At 43.6% G+C, this 12,087-nt stretch overlaps 1 protein-coding gene across 5 annotated transcripts in view; it reads left to right on the forward strand.

Annotated features, from left to right (window-relative positions):
* The window catches only part of NRXN2 (neurexin 2), an 899,334-nt gene that overhangs the window by 730,336 nt on the left and 156,911 nt on the right, over positions 1-12,087 (forward strand). For all 5 annotated transcript variants that reach the window (XM_088442540.1, XM_088442541.1, XM_088442544.1 and 2 more), the window contains one exon: positions 10,598-10,769. In XM_088442540.1, the coding sequence (XP_088298666.1) occupies positions 10,598-10,769 (172 nt within the window). The remainder of the gene's footprint in view (positions 1-10,597; positions 10,770-12,087) is intronic.

Consider the following 12,087-nt stretch of genomic DNA (forward strand, 5'->3'; position numbering starts at 1 on the left):
CTGCAAGTTTCCTTTACTACATAGCGGAAAATATGAAACTATCCGCCTTGATACAGAATCATAATAATCGCTGCAGTTCCGCGATTATTAATACATAGGCCCCTTAGACTGAATATAGGGTACAATGTTAGGTAGCAACAGGGCCGGATTATAGGAGGGGCGAGCGGGGCGATCGTCCAGGGGCCCCCACACCTTTGGGGCCCCCACACTGACAGCAATAATGATTGGAACCTGGCCACTCACCCTGGCCAGGTTCCGGTCCCGGCAGCATCACAGCCTCACTGCCACAGTTTCACCCGACAGTGGCTGTATGGAAGTCCCGCCCCCTTGTTGAAAATGCCGCGATTCGCGGGTGCACGAATAGGGGGCGGGGATTAATGCAATGAAGTGCTGCCCCATCAGAACGGTTGCTGGGTTGCCTGCTGCAGCTGCAAGAGGTTAGTGTGCGAGCTCCCTTCCTCCATCTCTCTCTCCCCCACTGTCCCCTCCTCCCTCTCTCTCCCTTCCTCTATTTCCCTCTTTGTCTCCCTCCCACCCCATCTCTCTCTCTCCCTCCCTCCCTCCTTGTCCCTTTCTCCCCCTCCCCCCACTCTCTCTTTACTGTATCTATATCTCCATCTTTATCTATTAATATATATATTTATATATCTCAATTTATTTATCTATCTATATAATATATATACTGTGTGTATATATATATATATATATATATATATATATATAATCTCCCCCACTCTAAATCCTGCATTTTACTTTTTTTTTTCTATGGGGCCCCCACAATCCTTAATCCGGCCCTGGGTAGCAATACTGATGAAAATCACCTGGCATAGTATTTAAATACAGTATGTAAGCTATGTCAATAGCATTGTAAAGTCTGTTTCCTTTACTGTTGTCACATTCTTGTTACTTCTCACTGTCTATTCCTTTGTTCTCAAATTACTTTTTGAAATTACTTTTCTCTTCCTTCCTATCAGTCTTTGGTGGTATTTCAACTCTTTGCGATGTGCTGCAGAGTACCTCCGGAATGGTCTGTGAAGGTACTCCAGTCCAGAGCAAAGTGCTGCGGAGTACCTCCAGAATGCTCTGTGAAGGCATTCCATGGCGATGTTCTGCGGAGTACCTCCGGAATAGTCTGTGAAGGCACTCCACAGCGATGTGCTGCGGAGTACCTCCGGAATGGTCTGTGAAGGCACTCCACGGCGATGTGCTGTGGAGTACCTCCGGAATGGTCTGTGAAGGCACTCCTCGGCGATGTGCTGCGGAGTACCTCCGGAATGGTCTGTGAAGGCACTTCATGGCGATGTGCTGCAGAGTACCTCCGGAATGGTCTGTGAAGGCACTCCATGGCGATGTGCTGCGGAGTACCTTCGGAATGGTCTGTGAAGGCACTCCACGGCGATGTGCTGCGGAGTACCTCCGGAATGGTCTGTGAAGGCACTTCATGGCGATGTGCTGCAGAGTACCTCCGGAATGGTGTGTGAAGGCACTCCATGGCGATGCACTGCGGAGTCCCTCTGGAATGGTGTGTGAAGGCACTTCATGGCGATGTGCTGCAGAGTACCTCTGGAATGGTGTGTGAAGGCACTCCATGGCGATGTGCTGTGGAGTACCTCCGGAATAGTCTGTGAAGGCACTCCATGGCAATGTGCTGCAGAGTACCTTCGGAATGGTCTGTGAAGGCACTCCACGGCGATGCACTACAGAGTCCCTCTGGAATGGTGTGCGAAGGCACTTCATGGCGATGTGTTGCAGAGTACCTCCGGAATGGTCTGTGAAGGCACTACTTGGCGATGTGCTGTGGAGTACCTCCGGAATGGTCTGTGAAGGCACTCCATGGCGATGCACTACAGAGTCCCTCTGGAATGGTGTGTGAAGGCACTTCATGGCGATGTGCTGCAGAGTACCTCCGGAATGGTCTGTGAAGGCATTCCATGGCGATGTGCTGTGGACTACCTCCGGAATGGTCTGTGAAGGCACTCCACGGCGATGTGCTGCAGAGTACCTCCGGAATGGTCTGTGAAGGCACTACACGGCGACGCGCTGTGGAGTACCTCCGGAATGGTCTTTGAAGGCACTTCACGGCGACGCGCTGTGGAGTACCTCTGGAATGGTTTTTGAAGGCACTCCACGGCGATGTGCTGCGGAGTACCTTCGGAATGGTCTGTGAAGGCACTCCACGGCGATGTGCTGCGGAGTACCTCCGGAATGGTCTGTGAAGGCACTTCATGGCGATGTGCTGCAGAGTACCTCCGGAATGGTGTGTGAAGGCACTCCATGGCGATGCACTGCGGAGTCCCTCTGGAATGGTGTGTGAAGGCACTTCATGGCGATGTGCTGCAGAGTACCTCTGGAATGGTGTGTGAAGGCACTCCATGGCGATGTGCTGTGGAGTACCTCCGGAATAGTCTGTGAAGGCACTCCATGGCAATGTGCTGCAGAGTACCTTCGGAATGGTCTGTGAAGGCACTCCACGGCGATGCACTACAGAGTCCCTCTGGAATGGTGTGCGAAGGCACTTCATGGCGATGTGTTGCAGAGTACCTCCGGAATGGTCTGTGAAGGCACTACTTGGCGATGTGCTGTGGAGTACCTCCGGAATGGTCTGTGAAGGCACTCCATGGCGATGCACTACAGAGTCCCTCTGGAATGGTGTGTGAAGGCACTTCATGGCGATGTGCTGCAGAGTACCTCCGGAATGGTCTGTGAAGGCATTCCATGGCGATGTGCTGTGGACTACCTCCGGAATGGTCTGTGAAGGCACTCCACGGCGATGTGCTGCAGAGTACCTCCGGAATGGTCTGTGAAGGCACTACACGGCGACGCGCTGTGGAGTACCTCCGGAATGGTCTTTGAAGGCACTTCACGGCGACGCGCTGTGGAGTACCTCTGGAATGGTTTTTGAAGGCACTCCACGGCGATGTGCGCAGGAAATGAGTGGAAATTTCTTACCATGTTAAGCGGTAATGTGCTCAGAGAGTCAGGCAGGCACCATGGTTATGTCTTGTGGCACATCCAGATAAATTAATCCATCTGCTACTATATTTAAAGGCCTCCCTTTTTTACGGTATGCAGTCAGGATGCCGGCAATCTAAATGCCAACTGTCGGCATTCCAACTGTCTAATCCCAGCAAGGGTCTAATGACAGGCGTTGAAATCCCGACGCCTGTCATTTTACCTACGCTGGGAGCACGACGCCCCCGGCATCCCGATCGAAAGTAAGCCAGGCGTGAACAGCCGCAGGGGGGAGGGTTAGGGGCTCCTGGGGACAGGGGGGCTTAGGGTTAGGCAGCCCCCTGGCAGGGTTAGGGTTAGGCTAGGGGAAGGGGGGGTTAGGGTTAGGCACCCCTGGTGGGAGGTTAGGGTTAGGCACCCCCCTGGGAGACTTAGGTTTAGGCTGCGGGGAAGGGAGGGTTAGGTTTAGGCACTTAGAGGGGGGTTATGGTTAGGCACTTGGGGGGGAAGTTAGGGTTAGGCACCCCTAAAGGAGGGTTAGGGTAGGGAATTAGGTTAGCGGTACTTACTAAATTAGCAGTCGGGATCTTCACCCCTGCCGGGCTTCTGCTGTCGGGATTTGAACTGCTGGCCATGCGGCCGGTGGTAAATCATACTGATTCCCTTTTTACTTCTAAAAAAGTTCCACTGAGCCATTGCCATAACTACTGCATATACAAATAGGTGCTATAGATGATATTTCTATGCACCGCTTCTATATAATTACACACAATAGGGTTATTCACAAATTCAATGTTATTATTTTTAATGGGTGTTTATTTCTTAGGGCTTATTTGGTAAGGTACTACTGTACATACTGATTTGGCCATCACAACCTCACTAGGTAAAGAGTTCCACTGTCTGGTTACACTTGCTATGCAATAGAGAGACCTTTTCTGTACTGCAGGTGAAAATGTATTTTCAAAGTAGGTGTCTCATTGTTACTAGCATAGTCCTTTGTATGAAAAACTCATTAGCCACATCTTTGCACTGACCTAAATATATTTATATATACTAATTAAGGCCCTCATTCAGAGCCGTACGCTCTGAGCAGAGCGCACGCTCTGAATGAGGGCCGGGCTCCATTTTCATGGAGCGTCCTCCTGGACGCTCGTATAGCTGTGGGTCACCACCCACAGGCTATACGAGCGTGCATTGTGATGGTCGCGATGGTCGAGACCATCGCGACCATCGAATTTGCGAGCCGGAGCCTGCGGTTGAGTTTCTCAACCGCAAGCTCCGGAGTGATTTTGGCTCTATCAGAGCCAAAATCACTCCCACTGACATCACTAGTGATGTCAGTGGGCCGGGTTCTGACGGGAGGCGTCAGGGAGGCACGCCCCCGGCACGCCCACCAAAGGGGGCGTGCTGTCAATCAACATTGACAGCACGCCCCCTTTGATCGGACACAACGAGCGAAGGACTTTCATTCGCTCGTCGCGTCTGGTGCATGCGCACGACGGAGCTCCCTCCGTCGTGCGCATGCTCAGTCCATAACATCGACCCACTTGCGAGCGGACAGCCGCTCGCGAGTGGGTCTGAATCAGGCCCTAAGTTGCCTCTAATGCACTTTTTTTCCAATGTAATCAAATGCAATTTGTCTAGACTTTTAATAAAATCTATATTCTAAATGTGTTGCTTTTCTTTGTAGTGGGAGGGCCTGTTTTGGTTCCTAGTAGTCCATTCATCATCCTATAAATAATGTTTTTTTTTTCATTGATTTACATATTTATGTAAGTTTTAAGTGACAGCCCCATTCATTAACCTAGTAACACAGGAGATATCACTGATGCTGATACTTTAGATGGCGTACAGCCCCCAAATGGCTTCACACTCTGCTGTTTACAAGCAGCGGGATATCCGTGGCTGCTGCAGCGGCTGTGAGCTCCTCCTCCATCTCATGACTGTAGCCAATTCTAGTTTCTGTCTGACAAGTGATTAATGGTGAAATTATGCTTACACTTGGTGAGTCTACAGTATTTTCCTTTCTATATATAAATGAACACACAATCAGAAGGGAGTGTCTGCTCGCACACATAGATTTCACGGGGTACATTTACTAAAGTGAGAGTTTTTAGAAATGGAGATGTTGCCCATAGCAACCAATCAGATTCTACTTAACATTTAACTAGCACCTTCTAGAAGATAATAGCTAGAATCTGATTGGCCGCCATTGGCAACATTTTCAGGATAATATGCGTAACTTGGGTTGGTGATACCTGGTGCACATAACACATCCCCTGTACGCACCGAAGGCTTGCGCACCCAGGAAGGGGGCCTGGCCTCGCAGAGAAGTGGCATGGCATAGCGTCACTTTCCCGATTTCATCAGTCTGGGGGCATGCCTAGCACTCCTGCAGATGCCGGGGTGCCCCCAGAGACTCTCCCCACACTGCTGGCTCCTCCTCAGTGATTGGGAGCTGGGCCGTGCACACTAACGTCACAGTCACATTGCCCGGATGCAGTTCACTGTGAAGGAGCCGGCATTTTGGTGTTACCCCCTGTGAGGGTGACAACTGATGTGGTCTGCAATCAGTCGCTGAAATCAGTTGCATCCAGAGACGCTAAACTGCTTACACAGTAGGCCATACTCAGATGGAGAAGCTACACCTGCCATAGTGCAAGTGTTAATGGGGCCTCTGAAGTCGCTCCCAGATAGAATGCGCTCTCTCAAGATACTGCAAGTGGGCGTCTCAGTTTGTAGAAAATCGGGCACGACAATAGCATAAGACTCACATGGGACTGCGGCGACTGTATGGAGATTGACTGGAACAGAAGGACTACCAAAGAGTATGCAGAGAAGCAGCACTAGGTTTGTAAGTTGGACCACTATTTTATCATAGCAAAAAAAATTCTGGTACTATAAATAATCTCAGAAAATGTGTAACATGAGTTGCATAAGATTTTTCTTTGCAAATTTGGGGCATAGTTATTTCAGAAGGTACTGTAGACTTCGTAACTATATGATCCACATTGGTGGTGTAGATAATGGTTGGATGTTGGTATTCAGTCAGCAATCTCTCTCTAATAACAGTGGCACTCTATGCAAAAGACTAGAGGTTAAGTAGATACTGTAGTAATTTAACAAGAGAAATGGCCTTGCCTTCAGCTGTGCTGAATAAAGTAAAAAGGTAAATTGATTCATTTCATACAGTCAGCTAGACAAATGAATTGTTGCATGAAGGCATATATACAGTTACATTTATAGCATGACGTGATCTGTGAACATGGACTCAAACCTCTACGTTATCTTTTACATGTTATATGTCTTTATAGGTGTTACTTTGCTCTTATGAACTGATTAAACAGAGCGCATCAAACGTACTATACAAATTGACCTTAGAAACCTTTGAAATTTCTACCAAAATGACAACTCTTTCTGCAGTAGTTACATAACCTAAGGGAAAATCATGTCAAGTTGTCTTTGCTAGATCAGCATCTACAACCACAATACAGCAGAATTGACAGTATAAGTATGGGAAATATAAGATACATATGAAAGAAGCAAGTGAATATATTTGGAAGAGGAAATGAGATCCCTCATAGAAGATGATTAATAACAAAGAGTGTTTTTCCTGTAATTATATAACTTGATCTAAACCTTGTCATTGTACTGATCACAGCACCAGTGAACAATTCAGTGGGCAGAATGCAGGATGCACATAGCAATAAACTGAATTAGGTCACTGAGCAAAGAATATCAAACAATTATAAATTTAAATGTTTAAATTGTAAAATTGATGCTTTTGTTTTAATCAACTGGAGGAAAATTAGAGGGCAAAAATAATTTGTCTGACTAGTCCTAATTTATTGGCATTTGCCAGCAGTGTTAGAGCACATAAAAACTGCAGGTTTATTTTAACAAGATATTTATGATGCCCACTATGCGGTATAATTTTACCTTCACCCTCCATCCTCTCAAGCAGGTGAAATAATTGGTGTTAGCTACAGATACTGTACTTTATTCTTCGTAAATACATGCTATCAAAATTCAAATAAATTATATACAGGTTTAGTCTCCCATATCCAAAATGCTTGGGACCAGAAGTATTTTGGATATCGGATTTTTTCGTATTTTGGAATATTTGCATACCATAATGAGATTCCAAGGGAATGGGAACCAAGTCTAAACACAGAATGCATTTATGTTTTATATACACATTATACACATAGGCTGGAGGTAGTTTTATACAATATTTTTAATAATTTTGTGCATTAAACAAAGTTTGTTTACATTGAACAATCAAAAACCAAAGGTGTCACCATCTTAGTCATGCTCAAAGAATTCTGTATTTCTGAATATTTGGATATGGGAGCCTCAACCTGTATATGTAGATGGTGCTGTACTAGAGCCTACCCTACTCCCAACTATGCTATTCACACTGGTACATGCACTCTTCTGTCCCAATCACTACTCCCAGCACACTTCTTCTTTTATTACTTCTGACCTTTCTTGGTTAGATTGTAAGCTCATGTGCAGCCCTTCCTGTCCTTCATTTCTGCACCTGCATTTATCGTGTCTACTTTCTATGCTCCTATTTTATGTATGCTTTTCTTGCCCCAATGTCTGGTATTGCGGACCACTGTGCTGACTTACATATCAATGAGAATAATAATAATAACAATAATAATAATAAAAAATAAGAGTACTGGAAAAGAAATGTTGACGCAGTAGCTATACACAGCTGAAATTGGTCAATCAGAAAATACTGCACTGGTTTTCCTAAGTTGCTTAATGAGAAGACATGACTACCATCATGTTTTAGTTAATTGTGGCTGCAGTTCTAAATACCTAGTGGAGTCTATGCTCTATATGTCCAGCTCAAAGACGGTAACATTTCGAGTATGCTAGTCATATATCAGTGATGATGTGACAACCACAATATCAACATGAAAAATGTCGACACTGAAAAATGTTGACAGGTACATAATGTCGACACCCAATTTTCAACCTAACTTTAAACCCTAACCCTAACTGACGCACCATGATGGTATAGAGATAGCTAGGAGATGTGGCATGATGGTAATAGTAGTAAATGCTAAAGGCACATTACCCAAACTGTACACAATTGTACACAATGTCATATTCACAAGAGAGAAGAGCATATTGACAGTATATATGCAGTATAAATGCAAAAGCCAAATTTTCCATATTAAATGTAATTAATTACAAATATACAAATATAAAATACAAATTAAATTGAATTGAAATACAGTATATGTTGCTTTCCCTCTTTAGGAATACAATGGGAATTTTCATTCCTCAAGCAGTCCAAATGGAGATGTCAATTAAGTAATGCAAATAAATGGTCATGATGTGATATAATTTAGCTGCAAAGCAGAAGATGTAAGGTCTATTTATATAATTGTGTATCTTAAAGAGCAGTTATCATATGTACATCTATCTCTTAATGAGCCCTGAATGTATTATTTATATATTGCCAGTCATATTACACTGTAAAAGAATATTGTAATCATTCACAACAGTCCATGCCTCATTGGCGATACAGACTAAATTCCCTACCACACACACATTATATTGTCCATTCTGCCAGAAGCCATTTAATGCATCAGGGGGTGTCAGTGGAAACTGAAGATCTACACAGACAGAGCCATGGTTGTGTATGATGGTGAGGAGTCCACTAGTAGTGCTTGTCATTCTACCAATCTTATGCATCAAGGAGCTGCTAAGGTTGGGGGAGCCCTCAGTAGCAAAGATGCAAATCCAATGAGTACCTAGCGCTGACATTTATGTGTGGCTCACCTAGTGGCAATGTGAAGAGAATGTAAAATTGTGTGTTTTAGGATAGTAGTTACAATAAAATGAGCCTCTTTTATTAGTGTACAATACCCGTTTGGTGTACATAAATTTAACATTTACTATAAAAGAGTTCTGCTTGATGTAAACTTGGTCCAACTTTAGATGGGTCAGAATTGTCCACTAGGGGACTGTCCTGTAGAAAATGAATATAGTAGCACCTGTTCTGTTTTCAACACAGTTTACACAGTGCAAATTCCAGCATGGAGACCACTTGGTCCAACTTTCTATATAATATCCTTATGGCACTGTGTGAATGTAAAGACAGTCTGTACAGATAGATCCGGGTTCATTATGTTTTGTTGACATTCATAATGTCAACATATATTATCTAGACAGATAAAATTTTGACGACCACAATGTCAACATGGAAAATGTCGACACGGAAAAATGTTGACAGGTACATGTCGACACCCAATTTTCAGCCTAACTTTAAACTCTAACCCTAACTATTCCCTAACCTAACCCAAAATGTTTATTGTCAACATTTTGACTGTGTCAACAGTCAATGCATCGTCATTTTGACCATGTTGACATTTTGAAGGTGTTGACATTTCAACCATGTCAACAATATGACAGTTGACATTATGGTATCAACCTTTTATTTGTAGACATTGTGATGCCAACAAAATTACTACATATCATAGATCCAGGGGTTCCCACTATTAGTCCTAATTGTTGAGCTGTTACTGGTGCATACCATATTGCCTATTCCTGAATCTCGGGTGGCTCTCTCGGATGCTCATAAAAGTGGGCAAATCTTCCAAAGCCCCTTTGTGACTGCACGGTGTCACCCACTGCCCGAGTAAAGTGGCCAGTCCCAGCAGCTTGGTGATGCGATTTGTGCTGAAGTACTTCATCGTAGCCCCACCACCTGATATACAATGCAGGTAGTTACAACATTGTATAGCAAAGGATGCTGACATGATGGCACAATCACATCATCATACCTCCGCACTGCCCTTTCAGCCATGCCACAGCCCCCACACCTTCCACCTGGTTTCCCCCTCCCATAGGGGACAGTCAGAAAGTAGATATGTATGGTGCATACTACTGAGACAAGTCACATGATATATCATACAGGTTTAACACTTTTTGGCACTTATTGTATGATGAACTAATTATCCCACCTGATGTCCCATATCCTCGCAACTGGATGGTAATATTGCTGGTTCGGAGCAGAATGCGGAACTCTGTCCATATCTCCCGTGGGTCCTGCTGAGCCCCCAGACATGTGTCCCCAGGGTCAGTTTTGTTATATTGAGCTCCTCACTTGCTCACGATAGTGTGAAGCAGGCCTGGGATGGCAGGTGGGCAAAGTCAGTAGAGTGGGTGGCATTTATTAAGGTGGAATGAAGAAAATCTGGGATATAAAGTGAAGGTATTTGATTATTCTTTATTTAGTATGACGTTTTACTCTAGATTTTCTTTACTGCACTTTTGTATGGTCTCTGGTATATTTACCATACCTCAATCAATTGTTATTTCAAATCAGCTTGAAAATTCAGGATTTCAGTACTGCACAGTAAAATATTTATATGTATACTAATATGTACTGTCTTGTAAATTATTAAAACTGTCTTGACAATATTATACTATCACAGCTGAACTGTTACATTGGTATCCATACAAGATGTTTAATTGTATTCTTCAGGGGCAGCATAATATATCCAAATGCAAATATGCTGAGAAGTAGGTCCTGTGTTTTGCTAGATTGGAGTATGTTGCATACTGTGACATTCAGATTGCCGTACACTAATTGTGTGTTCTGTTCTTTGTCTTCCTCTAGGACCAGGGCACAGTGGGGGTGATTTTTAACGTGGGGACAGATGATATAACCATCGAAGAGCCAGGGGCCCTGGTGAGCGATGGGAAGTATCATGTGGTGCGATTTACCCGTAGTGGGGGTAATGCTACCTTGCAGGTGGACAGCTGGCCGGTCAACGAGAGATATCCTGCAGGTGAGAACAACCCTACCATATACACAAGTCTGAGAGGCACTTCTCCTGAATGTACAAGGAGCTGTGCTGTGCATAGATCAATGGGAATTGCAATTAACTGCTGTCATGTAGGAGCAGCCCAGTACTTCTTACAATTAATCCTAGGTTATTAGTGTATTTGTTGTTACTGTTGTTTAATGCTATAGATTGCGCACCTGGTATTACATCTAAAGTCATTATAGAGATTAGAACTCTAGAAAGGAAATAAGGTGAATCATTTCTCAGGTGAACATTCTGCACACTCCTAGGAGCAGGAACATACTGTGCACCCATCCAGTACAGTACATTTTGATACAGAGTTTATATATTGTTTCTACGCCAGATAGAGAAACATACAATGTTCTTACTTTATAAATGGCGAACAAATATAGATATAATGCACGAGATGAAAAAACAATGTTCATTCTCTGCTTTCAGTCCCCACTCTCCCACCTTCCTTTTTTTATGGAATTCTCCTGCTTTCTCCCATTCTTTTTCTACGTCTATCTGCTAATATGGGCTTCAGTTACTTTCACTTGTGGTTACACACTGTTCCCCGGTGCATGCTAAAAAAGAAACTCGGAAGACATCGGAAACAGAATGCTGAGGAAAAATATGTTCTGTAATGTTTACATCTAATAGAGTCATTATTGTCAAGGCAGCTTAAACACATCCCAGTGGGTTGTAATATACTCCTATGTTGTGTTTAACTCCAGTCTTTAATTACTGACAGAACATGTTGTACTTGCACGGAGCACAGAACATGTTGTACTTGCACGGAGCACAGAATAAGTTGTGCTTGCACGGAGCTGTTGCTAGTGAACCACTGAATAAGTTCTCAGCTTTCCAACAAGCTCTGTGTTACTGTAGCTGCTGGTTAAAAAACTAAAAGACAAGGAATAATGATAATGTTTTTTTTCTGAAGGTATGTGTTTGAAATTTGACTGAATAAATAATGAGAAAACATTAATTAACTAAAGAAAAATTACTGATAAACCTAGTGCTAAAAAGTCACATGATAATTTGATATTAAACTGTCCAAAATACCCCTTTTAAATGATTTATAAACAGAACTAACTAGTACTTAGCTTTTAATTCCTTCTGCCTTCATTACAACCACATTTTAGGCAACTGAAGATGGAAAAGTAGAATTGGAATGCAAGATTTGGGAAAAATGCAATAAATATGATTATTTAGAATTATTTCTATTAAATGAGCTGACTATTAAATGTACTACATGGTTATAATTTATGCAACAGATTGAAACATGTCCTAGAGTAGGGGTTCCCATCAACAACTG

This window comes from Taudactylus pleione, unplaced genomic scaffold, assembly GCF_031769625.1.
Source record: "Taudactylus pleione unplaced genomic scaffold, aTauple2 ptg000313l, whole genome shotgun sequence".
In the NCBI taxonomy this organism is placed as follows: domain Eukaryota; kingdom Metazoa; phylum Chordata; class Amphibia; order Anura; family Myobatrachidae; genus Taudactylus; species Taudactylus pleione.